The 17,500-nt window shown below is 46.8% G+C and overlaps 1 protein-coding gene across 5 annotated transcripts in view; it reads right to left on the bottom strand.

Annotated features, from left to right (window-relative positions):
- Nucleotides 1-17,500, bottom strand: part of kcnab2a (potassium voltage-gated channel subfamily A regulatory beta subunit 2a) — a 138,741-nt gene that overhangs the window by 9,346 nt on the left and 111,895 nt on the right. For all 5 annotated transcript variants that reach the window (XM_031567686.2, XM_031567688.2, XM_031567687.2 and 2 more), the window contains 8 exons: nt 15,836-15,915; nt 10,139-10,183; nt 8,886-8,930; nt 7,777-7,820; nt 6,524-6,610; nt 2,238-2,323; nt 1,068-1,188; nt 275-369 (listed from right to left, as the gene is read on the bottom strand). In XM_031567686.2, coding sequence (XP_031423546.1) covers nt 275-369; nt 1,068-1,188; nt 2,238-2,323; nt 6,524-6,610; nt 7,777-7,820; nt 8,886-8,930; nt 10,139-10,183; nt 15,836-15,915 — 603 coding nt within the window. The remainder of the gene's footprint in view (nt 1-274; nt 370-1,067; nt 1,189-2,237; nt 2,324-6,523; nt 6,611-7,776; nt 7,821-8,885; nt 8,931-10,138; nt 10,184-15,835; nt 15,916-17,500) is intronic.

The raw sequence follows: 17,500 nt of genomic DNA, 5'->3' as shown, positions 1-17,500 counted from the left end.
TGAGTCAGGGAAGAAAGAGAGAACGCATGCAAAGAAATCAGAAAGGGAAGAGAAACAGAGAGACAGAGACAGAGAGAGAGAGAGAGAGAGAGAGAGAGAGAGAGGCAAAGAGAGAAAGAAGGATGAAAGACAGAGAGAGGGAGGAACAGAGAGGAGAGGGGAGGAAGAGAGAGAATGAAAAAGTGAAAGAGAGAGGAGACACCCAAAAGGAGAGGTACCGGACGGTAAACCGCATGTGGGTTGCCACAGCGACGCATGCAGGATGTGGGGGTACCTTGAGAGAGGCGCGGGAGTAGGGGGGCACCCCGCTGTCGTATTTCCCTGAGATGATCCCACACGCCAGAGGGGACCAGGTCATCGCCCCCACACCTAAACACACACACACACACACACACACACACACACACACACACACACACACACACACACACACACACACACACAGACACAGACACAGACAGACACGCACACACACACAGAGACAGACAGACAGACACACACACGCACACACAGAGACACAGACACAGACACAGATACGCACACGCACACGCACACGCACACGCACACGCACACGCACACGCACACACACACATGAAACAAGGGCAACAGGGAGGCAGAGAGGTACTGCTTTAAAACAAATTCCCAATCATTGCTTACTCGGGTTACTGAGCGTGCTAAAGCTCTACACCATGGAAACAAGTCAGGAACAGGATGTGTCAAACCCACGTCAAATATCCATCAAAGCACAGCTGCTTCTAAAGAGCTCTGTGTGTGCCTCCCACAGTATGAACTGCAGCCCTAATGAAACCTAATTGAAGGGCTCAACACTGATGGTGCTTAGAGATGTCACTGCCGAAAGGACTTATCAGGCAGGGGTAGAAGATCTCACAGCTTCTAATGGGACTTCTCCTTGAGAGATATCACGCATAAGTGAACACACACACACACACACACACACACACACACACTCACACACACACACACACACACACACACACACACACACACACACACAGGCCCAACTCCAGACAGCTACGCAGGTTAGCTTGCTAGCTCACGTTCCTCACCTATTTTGTGAAAGAGCTCGGGCAGCTGCACCTCCACCTTCTCCCTCTGGAACATGTGGTACTCGGCCTGCTCGCAGATGGGTGGGATCTGGTTAAACTGCCGCGCCACCGAGTACGCCTCCTGTTGGCGGGGAGGAGGAACAGCAACAGCAGCATGGGGAGTCAGCACTCAGTGTAAGTGTCTGGGGTTAGCACACAGCTGCAGGGGGCAGGCCTGCTGAGCTGGTGGCTCGTAATAACCTACTTAACACTCAAAATGGGATCAGAGATGCGCTTCTGGGGCAAAAAAAATTACAAAACACAAAATGAAAAAAAATAATTTTTTAATTCAAAACAAAACAGACACTCAACAACACATAAATACTCTTCCACCAAACTTTGCAAACTTTTTGACCTTGGGCAACTTTGCATGGTTTCTGCACAACCCACCCCCCCCTCCACCTCACATTGTTTGAGAGAGAGTTTTCAGGGTTTAATTTTCTCAATCCGGCCCACCTCAGAACACAGAAGGGGCTGTTTTAATTGGTCCCATTAGCGCAGTCATTTGATTTAAGGGTGATTAAGCAGCAGGAGTGAGGCTGGAAGGAGATAAAGTGAAGGGCTCTGAAGGGCTCGTCCACAACTGAGCTAGAGGCGCTCTACGAGTCTAGGCCAGAGAAACACACAGACACACACATGAAGGAAGAGAGAAGGAGGGGGAGAGACATAGAGAAGGGTAGAGGAAGGGATGGAGAGATAAAGAAGGACAGAGGAATTGGGAGAGGGGGACAGACGGAAGGAGATAGAGGCAAGGAAAGGAGACAGAGAGAGAGAGAGAGAGAGAGAGAGAGAGGAATGACTGAGGCTGCTAAAGAAGTGCAAAGAGAGATAGAAAGAGGGGCAGAAAAGAGGTCAGAAAGAGAGGATGAGTCGACACCAGGGAAGGAACAGATGCTAAAAGAGAGAAAATAGAGAACGAGTGAGAAAGAGAGGGTATACAACTACAGCAGATACAATGTGAGCCAGAATGAGAGAGAGAGAAAGCAAGTGAAAGAGTGAGGGACTGAGAGAGAGGACAAGAGGGGGAAAGGGGATAAAGAGATACTGAAAGAATGGTGAGAGTAAAAGAGAAACAGAAAGAGAGAGAAAGAGAGACAGAGAGATAGAGGGGTGGAGAGAATCATCACTCACCATAATCTCCATAGGACTCCAGCGTGAGGTTCCCCAGTACATCGCCATCCCCTGATTGATCACATAGGTCATTGCTCGCACCGTTTCTGTAATCACACCCACACACACACACACCATTAGAGAGAGCCACCCAGAGTTGACAGAGAAAGGCTCATTTTTAGAAACCCAGGTTGCAAAGTAGGCTCATAAAACGGTTCTTTGGCAGGTCGCCACAGCAGAACCCTTAAAGATTCTATGCAGAACCCTATTTAGAAGTCCCAGTTAGCAGGAACACAACAACTGGCAAACACCTCCTAGCCAATAAGAGCAGAGAATGAGGCACAGAAGTAATTTGACTGCAGGACAGATGAAACAAACTACAAGCATGACATCAATTTAGAACACACAGCCCATGCTTTAAGGTTTGTCGCTCCTCAAATCCCCCACGTCTCCAGGCTTTCTAGCGAGCTGTCAGTCTCTGTGTGTGTGTGTCTGTGTGTCTGTGTGTCTGTGTGTGTGTGTGTGTGTGTGTGTGTGTGTGTGTGTGTGTGTGTGTGTGTGTGTGTAAATAAGCGCTGGAGGAGAACACAGTCATTTCCTGTTGTGACTCAGGGAATCACTCACAGACACGTTAAATGAGCATCATTGGGTCAGACATCAACAAAACAAACAGAGCAGAGAGGGGGAGGGAGAGAGAGAGAGAGAGAGACAGAGAGAGATAGAAAGAGACAGAGAGAGAGATAGAGAGACAGAGAGAGAGAGATAGAGATAGAAAGAGACAGAGAGACAGAGAGAGAGATAGAGAGACAGAGAGAGAGAGATAGAGATAGAAAGAGACAGAGAGACAGAGAGAGAGAGATAGAGAGAGAGAGAGAGGATGCAAGAGACCTGATGCAAGAGAACAGGTATTTATATTATTATGCATAACAGCATCTCACAGGCAAAACCAACGAGACCTCTAGTCAACCTAACTGATGAAAGATTGAATAGGTAACTCTTCATTTAAGTAACCCGTTTTAGGCACCGTAAAACAATAAGGAAACCTGTATTTACTTTCCTTCAGTAAGTAAATCCTTACACTATCAAACATCTACAAACTAGCACCAGCAACTGCTCTACTGTCACCTTTTGCCCATAACCTCAAAATAATCATAACACTAACAACACTTTGTCAACAAAGTGCCAACATATCTATAAACCTTCAAGGAGTGTGCCAATTCTGCCCAGTCCAGACACCATAATGAGACGCAAGCGAGACACGGCGAGACGAGAAGTCAGGACACGAGAGGAGAGGCAACGAGAGACAGGAAGACCATCTCCATCAATTTCAACCTTAATCAGCCGTCAGACCTTAATCGCCTCCAAACTCCAGCCCAAATATCTCCTCATTAGTCAGACGGGGACACACCAGAGGCTCATTACGGCAGGGGCCATCAGGTGCTCCTGCAGGAGAGTGGGCATGAACAGACCAGTCTCAGTCCTGGCTGAGTCCTATATCAGTCCTGTGTGACTCATAAGTCTAAAACGAGTACTATAAGAGTCCTACACGATAGCTACAGGAGTCCTATCCGAGTCTAATATACTCTCAGTCATACAGGAGTCCTATCCGAGTCTAATATACTCATACATGACTTAGAGCAGGGGTACTCAATTAGAAACCCAAAAGGTCCACTCGCCAAATTTCCATTCAGTCCAGGGTCCGGAACAGTGACGGTCAAAATCCAAAATCATAACTCCAACAAAAACATTCAAACTACCGTATGCACAAACGGTTATGTGGTCTGGCCTTATTTGTGTGAAAGGTGACACTTTTTTGTGGTTTAAACTTGGGCATAAAAGGTGTGACGGCCAGGCGGAGGCACTGATGTAAGTGTTCATTGGGTGTGTTCCTGTATTTGTTTTTCACCATATTCATGGTTGAAAAGGCAGACTCACAACAGTATCTCTATCCTAAACTGTTGTGTTATACTGCATATTTTCAGTTTAAGTACATTGAGAGCAACTAAACCCAGAAAAAATTCCTTGTATATGAAAATGTACTTGGCCAATAAACATGATTCTGATTCTGATTCTGATATATGTTGAGGTATGCACGCTCTTGTTGTGTGGCTGATCTAACTATTACACTGCATGTTGCTTGGTATGATTGCAGATGGTTTATTTTTCTGCCCCTTACCTCAGAGTTCTGCGGGTATTTTTGTTCGAAGTGTGCATGCTTTGTTTCATAGTGACGTTTCACGTTACCACTTTTGACAAGGGCAACCGTCTCGTTACAGATTAAACACATCGGTTTTGTGCTCCCCACAGGCAGCACAAATGCATACTTGTCAGTCCACTCCGTCTTAAATTCGCGATTTTTGGAATCAACTTTTCTCTTTTTGTCGGGTTTAAAGCACGCCATGATTTTCGTTCGCTGAGAAAAAAATACCGTTCACATATCTATCTGCCGGCATTGTTGCCATTGACACACACAACCTGCGTGACCCACAGAGCTCGCGGCCAACATTGAGTAAGTGAGTGAGTTGTCATAGTGATGTTGTTATATTACAGCTCCTGATTGGACCTCTGGATTGGACACGGAAGATAGAAACCACATCGAGTAGGAAAAAAATATATAGCGCAAAATCACGCACCAATGAAACCTCGCTTGATCATGATTAAATTAGAATTTTGATTTAGGCTTCGGTCCAAATTTGATTGCGTCTGGGTCCGGATCCGGACCGCGGTCCGCCTATTGAGTACCCCTGACTTAGAGTATATATGGGGGAAATTAATACTTCCCTTTTCTCTCACCATTTAACAGGATATAATAAATAAGTCAATAGCTATATCCGTCCACAGGGCTCGCTTTTTCCTAACGGCACGTCTGGTTTATCTTCTTCATTAAAAGCACTGTTATCATCTCAGAGAATCAGAGAATGGTGTCATGGATGCAGACCCTCACTGGCGGCTGGTCCAGCATTGGCGTATGAGTGGAGAGAAAAAGAGATGGCGTGAGAGAACCAGATGGGTAGACAACCACAGAGGGAGAAAAAAAACATGAAATAAAAAGACTACGCTCAGAAGAAATGTGCTCAAGGAGAAAATCCACAGAAAGCGATACGCTGGCATGTGAAAGAGGAACCGCAGAAGAGATGGGGCAAAGAGAGGGAGCGCAATAAAGGGAGGGAGAGAGATGGAGAGATAAATTAAAACGGCCTGTCAGATGGATGTGAGGGTAGCATTCTCCCCTTTGTGTGTGTGTGTGTGTGTGTGTAGGTATGAGTGAGTTTGTGAGAGAGAGAGAGTGTGTGTTTGAAAGTGTCTATCTGGGTGTAAGTGTGTGTGTGAGAGATAGTGTGTGACTGTGTGTGTGTGTGTGTGTGTGTGTGTGTGTGTGTGTGTGTGTGTGTGTGTGTGTGTGTGTGAGAGAGAGAGGGTCTGTGTGTGTGAGAGATTCTATGTGTCTGTAAGAGAGAGAGAGTGTGTGTGTGTGTGAGAGTCTATGTGTGTGTAAGAGAGAGAAGGAGAGGGAGGGAGAGAGAGAGAGAGAGAGAGAGAGAGAGAGGTGTGCATGAGGGAGAGTATATTTGTGTAATCATGTGTGTGTGTGTGAGAGAGAATCTGTGTGCAAGCTATGTATGTGTGGTAGTGTGAGTATGTGTGTGTGTGTGAGACTGTATGCACGTGCGTGTGTGTGTGAATGTGTGAGAGTCTATGTGTGTGTAAGAGAGAGAAGGAGAGGGAGGGAGGGAGAGAGAGAGAGAGAGGTGTGCATGAGGGAGAGTATATTTGTGTAATCATGTGTGTGTGTGTGAGAGAGAATCTGTGTGCAAGCTATGTATGTGTGGTAGTGTGAGTATGTGTGTGTGTGTGAGACTGTATGCACGTGCGTGTGTGTGTGAATGTGTGTGTGTGTGTGTGTGTGTGTGTGTTTGTGTGTGTGTGTGTGTGTGTGTGTAAATGTGTGTGTGTGTGTGTGTGTGTGTGTATGTGTGTGTGTGTGTGAATGTGTGTGTGTGAATGTGTGTGTGCTCCCAGGGCTTTAGAGGAGGAGACGGCGCAGATGGTCACAGAACTGCGGGCCAGTGGGTCCGTGAGAAGCGTCAACTCGTAAAGGTCATCAGTGGGAGACATATATAACAACAGAGAAAAAAGGGTAAACACAAGCAGGGCATCCCGCTGTCCACACGAAAAACGACAGAGCAGTGGGTACAGAGAGAGAGAGAGAGAGAGAGATAGAGAGACAGAGACAGAGAGAGAGAGAGACAGAGACAGAGACAGAGACAGGGGATGGGATGGGATGGGAGAGACAGACACACTCTTACCTTCCATAGGTGTGTTGGGGTCTGGCCTATTTGCAAACACCACATCCACATATTCCAACTGCAATCTCTCCAACGAGGCTTTTAAACCTACGACACACATTAAACACAATACCAATAAGGTGAAGCAACAATCTCTTCCCACTCAAAAACACACAGGCATACATCAGCATACTGACACAGGGACAGAGATGGAGAGATGAGAGACAAGGTTACCACAGACCCATGTAAGGTTTTATAAATCATTGTTCATTGTTTTTGGCGCTATATAAATAAAATTGAATTAAATTGAATTGAATAACAAAGGACGATAGGCCCTCCACAACTGGTCTAAGGCCTATGACCAAGCCGATTTTTATTCAGTGTAACGTAAGTCCTTCTCGTGTGATACTGCTGAATTACTCTAAACTCTCTTCCTCTTCGAACTCTTCAACACCAGCGTCTGCTCACCAACTCCACAGCACTAATCCCACCACGCAGACGGCGTGTGTGGATCGGAACCATGATCTAGTGTGGATCGGGACTGGACCGAGGCCAGATGTATTACAGATGTGCTGCTATTTGGCATTAACATTCTCACCTCTAGCAGTATTTCCTGATAACGTCATTGAGCAATTACCACTGTGTTTCGCCTTAATGACAGAGAGACTATAATTATGAACACTTTCTTTGTGACCACGGTGGTTGCACAGCCACGCTTTCAGGACCCACACCACAGATTCAGAGATATGTGGAGAATGCATTCTCTATCTGATCAGAGAAGTGAATGTGGGACAATCGGGTGCTGCTGGGGCCATATTGTCTTTAAGTGCCGGATCAGCGGAAACACGAACCCCCCAGGGCTCCTCTTTCCCCATGAAGGACCTTCTCTCTGTGTTCCTGTCTCTCTCTCTCTCTCTCTCCCTCTCTCTCTCTCTCCCTCCCTCTCTCTCTCTCTCCCTCCCTCTCCCTCTCTCTCTCCCTCCCTCTCTCTCTCTCCCTCCCTCCCTCCCTCCCTCCCTCTCCCCATCCCTCATTCCCTCTCCAGGGATCCTGGACATCTAATTAGCGTGGCTTGCGTTCGGCATGCAATACGTGTTTATCACATTATATAGCCCAGCAGGGGGCCATCTCTGCCTCTAATGTGGGCCGACTATAGAGGGGTATGGGGGTGGTGTTAGTGTATGTATGTCAGTGTATGTGTGTGTGTATGTGTGTGTGTGTGTGTGTGTGTGTGTGTGTGTGTTGGGGGGGGGGGGGGGGGTGTACACACGTACCTTCTATTATGTGTTTTCTGGATAAGCCTCTTTCAGTTTCTGCCCTGGAGGACGAGACAAGCAGACCAGGAATGACGCACAATTCCAAAAGTAGGAAAACATGTTTTTTTCCCCCCCTTTAATCATTTATTTTTTAGGTCCTTCACGGTCTAACATCAAGCGTTTAATTATAAAAATATGTCAGGGTTAGAGGCTTATTACTCTTTCCTCTTGCCTTTCTAGTCTTCTGGTAAGGATTATCAATGCCACTGTATTTCTCAAGGCTGTAGAAGACATTCAAGGTTATGAAAGATGTGTTCCTAAACTATGAGTTAAACTATGCATTACAAATTGTTTTACCATTTCACAATCTTTTCAGTTTACATTGGACATGCTGGCAGGATAAAGGAGTGTACATGTGCACTATTCTGACATGCCAAACCAGCCTTATGGATTTGAATCTTCTAGACACTTGTAAGCATACACACACACACACACACACACACACACACACACACACACCCACACACACACACAGACAGACATGCATGCATAATTTTAGCATGGCCTCCAGCTTCAAGAGGGTACACACTTACCCACTCACACACATACAGACACACACTCACACACATACAGACACACCAACACATATTCATGAAGTTAAACCAGTTACACTCCCACCCACCCACTCACCCACGTGCACAGTTACACACACATGCGCGTAGACACACAGTCTCACATACAAAAACACACGCATAAGCGCACACGCACACACACACACACACACACACACACACACACCCACCCACTCACACACACACAGCACATGGGTAACCCATCTAACAATCTGCTGAAGCAACACTACAACAGAAACATTCCTGGTTGTTTTCCTGCAGAGCGGCTGGTATGATCGGTAACCCGAGGAGCCATGTTCGTCAATAAGAGATTATGTTCTGGTCTGCCATGGCAAGTTGTTTGCGTCCATGCATAATACATACGGTACAGTACACCCTCAATGACGGAACATGAGCCCCGGTGTTGGCAAACTTTACATGCACACACACACACACACACACACACACTCACACACAGAGACACGAAACATCTTCACAAGAAAAATAAACACATACTTTCCACCCCAGAATATTTTAGTTGTGATCACTAAACTGGATCGCCTGCAAAAGAACAAAGCACAGGTTAAACAGCATCAAAAGAACACAGCACAGGTTAAACAGCATTAAAAGAACACAGCACAGGTTAAACAGCATCAAAAGAACACAGCACAGGTTAAACAGCATCAAAAGAACACAGCACAGGTTAAACAGCATCCTTTCCATTCCTAAACAGCTAACTTTTCAGTACATTTACAACACATGCACACACATTCTCATACACACGTTCTCTCTCTGTCTCTCTCACACACACACACACACACACACACACACACACACACACACACACTCAGAAAGGAAGTGAAATGGACTCTAATCATTTGGGGATGAGGGTAGCATGCTGTGATACTGATGAGCCATGACTGAAAACATGACTAAGCAAAAGGCCCTGTAGGTGAATCCCCCTCAGCACACACACACACTCACTCACTCACTCACTCACTCACTCACTCACTCACTCACTCACTCACTCACTCACTCACTCACTCACTCACTCACTCACTCACTCACTCACTCACTCACTCACTCACTCACAGTAACAAAACCTCACAAACACACAACCAAACACACATGCACTCACACACACTCACACTTACCCTAGCTGTCCCCCATACTGGCACTCAAACCCACACGCAAACACAGCAATCTATGCACCACACACACACACCCCTGCAGTCACTTACCCATATACACAAACACATAAACACACACACACGAACACAGAATTGCCACCTCACTGCACACACACACCTGCAGTCACCTACCAAAACACACACACACACACACACACACGGTTCTGAGGGGTTGAGTGGGTTTGGGTCTACAGACGGGCTACAGACGTGTGTGATGCATTATTTAGAGGCAGCAGGCCGGGCAGCGCCAGGGGGGCACAGCTGAGGCAGTGTTCACCACCATGAATCTTTCATTCAGCTGGCACACACACACACACTGGCACACACACACAGACACACACTGGCACACACACAGACACACACACACACACACACGCAGAAACATACACACATAAGTACACACAGACACACACGGACACATTCAAACTCTCTCACACACACACACTCATTCTGCTCCTTAAGACCGGCAAATAGTTGCCAGATCAGGGTGATGATGGACAGGAATGAAAATAGGCTCAATCGTGCACAAATGCACACACACACACACGCACACGCACACGCACACACACATACAGTTACCTCCATCCTTTCTTCTTTATGATGTTACCAAGTACAACCTCCGCCCTAGGAGAGACAGCAGAAAGGAGACAGAAGATGACAGGTAGAGATAGAGAGATAGAGAGAAAGAGATGGAGGTATAGAGAGAAAGAGATGGAGGTATAGAGAGGAGAGATGAAAAGATAACAATCAGCTCAGCTCAGCCATGACATCATGATGAGGCATGACATCAGAGCCTCTAACTAAACTGCCAATCTGATTGGACATGACATCAGCGGCAGTGACTAAGCAGATGATTATGTCCCAAGAGCTTTTCATTAACACATCCAGAGACAGGCTTGAAACTTGAACATGTGAGGGAAAATGAACACATAGTCTGTATATGCTGCTAGATTCATATGTATGTGAATATCTTTGCATGTGTGTCTGTGTGTATGTATGCATATTATATTATATGTGTGTTCTGTGTGCATATGTGTTTGTGTGCATGTTTGCACATGTATGTTAGAGTGTGTTTGTGTGCACATGCGTTCTCCACTGACACACACCCCCATCCTGTGTGTGTGTGTGTGTGTGTGTATGTGTGTGTGTGTGTGTGCCTGAGGGTGGTGTCATTGTGGTGTGTGAACTGCATTCTGCCTGTGTGTACGCGCATATGTGTTTGTATGCATTTGTGCATGTGTGTTACAGTGTGTATGTGTGTGCATGTATGTTAATGTGTGTATGTGTGCACATGTGTTCCCCATTCATACAACCCTCCTTCCCTGTGCTATGGTGTGGTGTGGTGTGTGTGTGTGCGTGTGTGCGTGTGTTGGTGTGTGCCGGGGGTTGGTAGGTGTCAGTATGGTGTGTGAATAGCATTCAGGTAGGCATTAGCGGCAGTGTGTGCGTGTGTGAATGATGTGCTGATGGGCATTAGCGCCAGTGAGAGGTGCTAATTGGGCTTAGGGCGGCTGCGATTATGCCTGCTTGCCACGCAGTCTAGGACAGCTCCTCTCCTCACACACACACACACACACACACACACACACACAATACAGTACATAAATACAGAAGCACACCCACACCCCTACACATCACAGATTTTCAGACATGGATACACACATCGATACCTGGTGTGCACATGAATGCACAGACATCAAACAGGGTGTTTATCCCCTCTCTTTCACACCCTGTATCTCTTTCTGAACCTCTGTTCATCCTCCCATCCTCTTTTTAAATCCATCCTCCTCTCCCCCCTCTCATGCTCTCTCCACATGTTCCTTCGCCTCCTTCGCAGCTCACACTTCCTTGATCTCTCTCTCTCTCTCTCTCTCTCTCTCTCTCTCTCCCTCTCTCCTTGCTCTCTCCTTGCTCTCTCCTTGCTCTCTCCTTGCTCTCTGACATTTTGAACCAAGGAGGAGGAGGAGGAGGAGGAAGAGCATATTTAACGCTGCAGCTAATGCCAGATGTTCCCGCCCCACCCTGTGTATCTACAGGCTCCAGCAGGGCAGGGCAGGAGGGGGACCTACCCTGCCTCCTTGCCTGGGGAGAGGGCACCGGTGCTGGGCTAATGTCTGGCAGAGATGCCCTGCGGGGAACGACTGGAGCCCCACAGAGGAGGAAGAGAGGCATTAAGGTTGCAGCTAATGTCAGTATAATAGATGGTAGAAACAGAGGATAGATTGCATACAGTACGACAGTACAACGTAGGGTAGTATAGAGTCAGATAGTATAGAGTAGGGTAGTATAGAGTAGGATAGTACAGAGTAGGATAGTATAGAGTAGGATGGTATAGAGTAGAGTGGAGCCCAGGTGACTGGGCTGTAAACATGGGGAATCAGATGCCCTGGGCTGGCAGCTAGTGACATTAACTTGAGAAGATCAATGGTGAAAAGGGATATACTTAAGCACATGTGTGTGTGTGTGTGTGTGTGTGCGCGCCCGCGCATGTAGCCTGGTGTTCTGTGTGGGCTGGCTGGAGTCAAAGGGTATGCATCAACAATCAACAGTGAAAAGAGCTTTTAGCTCATGAAGATGCAATTAATCAGATGCAGGTCTCTCTGTGTGTGTGTGTGTGCGTGTGCGTGTGTGTAGTGTATAGTGTGAACATCTGTATGTGAGATAATCAACAGCTGAAAGGGAAGCCAGCTAATGGAGAGGCCGTTAAGTACATGAATTCACACACATGTGTGTGTGCCTGCGTGTGTGTATGTGTGTGCCTGCGTGTGTGTGTGTGTGTGTGTGTGTGTGAGTTGTCTCTGCATGTCTGCACAGCTGTACAGGAATGTAAGCATAGCTACTGGCTCTGGGCCAGTGAGCTCCATAGGGGTGGGCTGGGGGATTGCAGGTCACTGATGTGAAACTGATCCCAGGCAATCCTGACCTACAACTCCTACCACTAAAGACCACTACTGGCAAGAAACAAACCCTGTGGTGTGTATGTGTGTACGCATATGTGTGTGTGTGTGTGTGTGTGTGTGTGTGTGTGTGTGTGTGTGTACGCCTATCTAAGAGGTTAGTGTGAACAACGTGTGTGTATCATATTCCTATGGACGTATATGAAAATATCCCATTTATAGTTATATTTATATAGTATATAGTTATAAAAACTACCTCCATAAAAGAAAATACCTTTAAAAAAAAAAAAAAAAACAGTAAAAACCTATATATTGCCTCTTTACCTTAACGGTAAAGAAACCAAGGTGGCTATCTGGAAATCATTTGTGGCTTGCGGTTTCCTTGGTAACGAGCCTGCTAATCATGGTTACGGTATAAGCCCGGTGAAGAAGTGAGAGACACGCTATAAATCGATGTAACCACCAGACTGATCATGCATGGGGAACTTAGTGCAAGCGGTAGGTGGAGAAGATTTATTATATTAGCATATTTTTAATTGAATTACTTTTATCTGCCCAACATAATGGTAAAATGGAGACATACGTCTGTATTCGTCTTCTGTTCTATGTATGCATCCCTTTCACTAATGGAGGAGACCCTTGGATGACAGAACACAAGACATACTGGTAGTAAACTGTGGGGGACACACAGGCACTGTTATGACCTGAATGAAACGGTGTGTGTGTGTGTGTGTGTGTGTGTGTGTGTGTGTGTGTGTGTGCATCCGAATCTCGCCATCTGGAATTTGGAATTACGCCCAGGTTGTGTAGAAGCCTGGCTGAACAAACGCAGTTATCACGTCCACACACCCTCACACACACAAACACACACACACACACACACACACACCCTCTCTCGTATAGTCAACAGTAGACTGGTGCCTGTGCACACCACTGGAGCTGCCACCTGCCCTTGTCATCCACAAATATTGCATTAGCATAGGTAAACACACACACACACACACACACACACACACACACACACAAACACACTCAGAGTGGTCCCATTGTTATTCAATCCAGCAATGAAAAAGTGAACATCAGTGAAGTTATTTTTCTCTTGTCCGTCAGCTGGAACAGTCGACTAAGAACTATTCTGACACTCCCATTCCAAAGGGGATGGAATACTACCGTTCTTTGCATTCTGGGAAAACTCACTCACTCAGACGTTTGCTCCACAGACACACTTGGTGGAACCCCAGCTACTATCTCATAGAGGTTTCGAAAGGTTGGCAAGATTGCTCAACAAAACTGCTCATTTTAAGAGACTCCACATCCCAGCATGCATTTCTGCATGCAAGTGAGTGCTCAGATAAAGGATGCCTGACATACTGTAGATGCGGCATGAGGGTCTTAGAGGAAGGTGCATGTTTGGTTCCTGCGTGTGACACACAGGTCTTGTAACAGGCGTGTGATGGTCGAGATAAAGATATCCCATCAGGGCCGAGGGGAAGGTATCAGCCAGTGTGTCATGACGCCTGCCTCTCCTGTCTGACCAAGATAACACAAGATAAGCTTCCTACCCCAGTTTTCATTTCCAGTCTGTTTGTTTTCATTTCCTGTTTGAAACATGAGATATATCAACACCATACTGCTCCTGTGAGAGAACAATGCACTTCCTTATTGTAGGATTGTTGTGGGATTTAACAAAACCTGGAGGCATGTAATCTGCGCTTTTTGGTCATCTGCCGTACCAGCAGAGTCGAATAATCCTTCAGATTATTCCACGTCATCCCGCTGTTAACAGAGGCTCCCGTAAATCCCCTCTGGTAGATATGAACAGTAGCGGTTCCATAACGACCATGGGGGTCTTAACCGCCCAAGAGGTCAGGGTTCAGCCCAACCGAGAGGAACCAACGAACTAGAATCAACCAACCAGCAGAACCGAACCACCAGCACCAGCTGAACCATTACTGCCCTACAAACATTTGCTTATATATAGAGAGAGAGCTGGGCTTTTGCAATCAGACCCGTGACCTTTTTTAATCCATGTGGTTGTCCACATGTGCAGAGGCAATCTGAGCAGCCGGCCTCAGGGTCACTGCTTCTCACCATTAAAACGCAGACGCTGTACCTTAGACAGCTTGACATTTGAGCAGAGAGATTGATTTTTTTTACAAGGCCTGACCTAGGGCCTTGATCCGACTTCCAAGCTCATTTAATGGGACGTCCTTGTATATGTGAACCTTCCCCCAGGTCAGGGTCACGTAACACAGGTCTCTTAATGCTTTCAGCTGCACGTAAAGGTCAGAATGACAGAGGGGACTCTCCAGTCAGTATCAGACCTGGCCCTAATCTGGAGCAGAGCCATGATTTCATCTGCTTGGCGATTTGCTATTTTTCAAGTTTAAATAGTTTCATACAGTGTATGAGATTAATTAATGTAATACTTATAAAAGTCCATGTCAAGAATGAATAAATAAATAAATAAATAAATAAATAAAGAACTAAAATGAAGGATGACTTTAAAAACTTCACTGCATGTAGGCTGTAAGGTTTTTTTTGAAGGATTTTCTACAGCATGAGGCAACTGTAACTAAACAGACTCTCATATCTTCAGATGGGGTTCAAAGGTCACCAGCATAGTTCCACTGGGTAGGTATGTAAACCAGCGCTTTTAATGCTCTATTTGTTTACTTAGTAAATATCGTTCTAAACACACCGACCCATCTAAACTTGGTGTTTGAGCCCTGCACCCTAAGACTAACATAACCTAATCATAAACGTGTCATGGCAGATGGCACATCCTGTCACACATTGATAGTTAGTGTCAGCTCTCACACATTCTACTACCATCGTGGGGCTGCAATGGAGACCTAAACATAACAGATGATGGTGACATGACATCAGATACCGGCTGCGATACTTATGCATATTTTTCATGTCTGCCATAACATGATAACGGCATTGATATGCCAACCTTATGACAGAGGATTCATGCTAACGGCACGGCTATGCCAACCTTATGACAGAGGATTCATGCTAACGGCACGGCTATGCTAACCTTATGACAGAGGACTCATGCTTACGCCACGACTATGCCAACCTTATGACAGAGGACTTATGCTAACGGCACAACTATGCCAACCTTATGACAGAGGACTCATGCTACGGCACGGCTATGCCAACCTTATGACAGAGGACTCATGCTAACAGCATGGCTATGGTAAATATGTGAGTGTGTGTGTGTGTGTGTGAGAGTGAGAGAGCAGATGTGTGTATGTCAGTGTGAGGGAGAGAGCAAGTGTGTGTATGTCAGTGTGTGTGTGTGTTCATGTGTGTGTGTGTGTATGTGTGCATATATGCCAGTGTGTGTAGGGTGAGGGGGGCAGGCACTTACTTTCCTGCAGCATAGACCTCTGCTGTGTCGAACAGATTGATCCCGTTCTCATAGGCCAAAATCAACAGCTGCTCCGCCATCTGGCAGGGGGAGAAAGAGAACAGAGGGAAGAGGGAGAGGAAGAGAGATAGGGAGAGGGGGAGAGACAGAGGAGAAAGAGAGAGGGAGAGAGAGAGGGGGAAAGTGAGAGAGCGTAACAGAGAGAGAGTAAGAGAGAGGGGGAGAGAGAGACAGAAAGATTAAGAGAGAGAAAAAGGGAAAGTAAGACGAGAGGGGGTGAGACAGAGATAGAAAGAGTTAGAGAGAGAGAGAGAAAGAGAGAGAGAAAGACAGAGAGGGGTGGGGGAGTAAGAGACAGATGTAGACAGGGATAGAGGGAAGACGAGAGGAGAAAAGGGATGCAGAAAAGGGAGAGAGAGATAGGGATGAAGAGATGGAGAAAAATAAAGAGAGGGTAAAAGGGAGAGATAGAGAAGGGGATGTAGAGGTTAAAAGAGACAGGAATGGAGAGATGAGCATCACAGTATTTGGGACGCGTCTCTCTTTTTCTTTCAATTATTCAGCATTTCTGCACGCAGCACAGCACACACTCCACACACTCCTCTGCGCTCCACACACAGCACACACTCCACACACTCCTCTGCGCTCCACACACACAGCACACACTCCACACACTCCTCTGCGCTCCACACACACAGCACACACTCCTCTGCGCTCCACACACACAGCACACACTCCACACACTCCTCTGCGCTCCACACACAGCACACACTCCACACACTCCTCTGCGCTCCACACACAGCACACACTCCACACACTCCTCTGCGCTCCACACACACAGCACACACTCCACACACTCCTCTGCGCTCCACACACAGCACACACTCCATACACTCCTCTGCCCTCCACACACAGCACACAGCCCTGCCTCAGCTCTCGCTGGCGTCAGAAGCAGTGCTGAGAGGGCAAAACACACACACACACACACACACACACACACACACACACACACACACACACACACACACACACACACACACACTTGCAACTTCAATGCAAACCTGATTATACTGCATGTGCATAAGGGTGTCTGGGTATCTGTGTGTAAATTACTGAGAGTGTCTGTGTTTTATGTGTGTAAGATTGCGTGAGTGTGTGTGTAAGTTAAGTGAGCGGTGCGTATGTCTGTTTGTAAGTTAAGTGAGCTGTGCCTGTGCCTGTGCCTGTGCCTGTGCCTGTGCCTGTGCCTGTGCCTGTGCCTGTGCCTGTGCCTGTGCCTGTGCGTGAGGCTGAGCCTGAGCTCTGTGTGTGCCTGTGCTGCGTGCTGACACTGGGATATGCATTCCAGAGATGAGCGTCACCAATGGGCTCTTTTTCTGCTCCAGCTGCGTGTGTGTGAGCATGTGTGAGCGCGCGCGCGCGTGTGTGAGTGTGTGTGTGTGTGTGTGTGTGTGTGTGTGTGTGTGTGTGTGTGGATGTGTGTGTGTGTGTGGATGTGTGTGTGTGTGTGTGTGTGTGTGTGTGTGTGTGTGTGTGTGTGTGTGTGTGTCTGTGCTGCGTGCTGACAGACACTGGGATGGGGTCTTTCTCTGTCCTCTATGGGTGGATAAGGACAAGTGCACCATCAACGCAATCACTTCAGAAGGACAGGGAGGGATGGAGCGG

Source organism: Clupea harengus, chromosome 5 (genome assembly GCF_900700415.2).
Source record: "Clupea harengus chromosome 5, Ch_v2.0.2, whole genome shotgun sequence".
Lineage (NCBI taxonomy): Eukaryota > Metazoa > Chordata > Actinopteri > Clupeiformes > Clupeidae > Clupea > Clupea harengus.
This window is presented reverse-complemented; position numbering and strand designations above follow the sequence as displayed.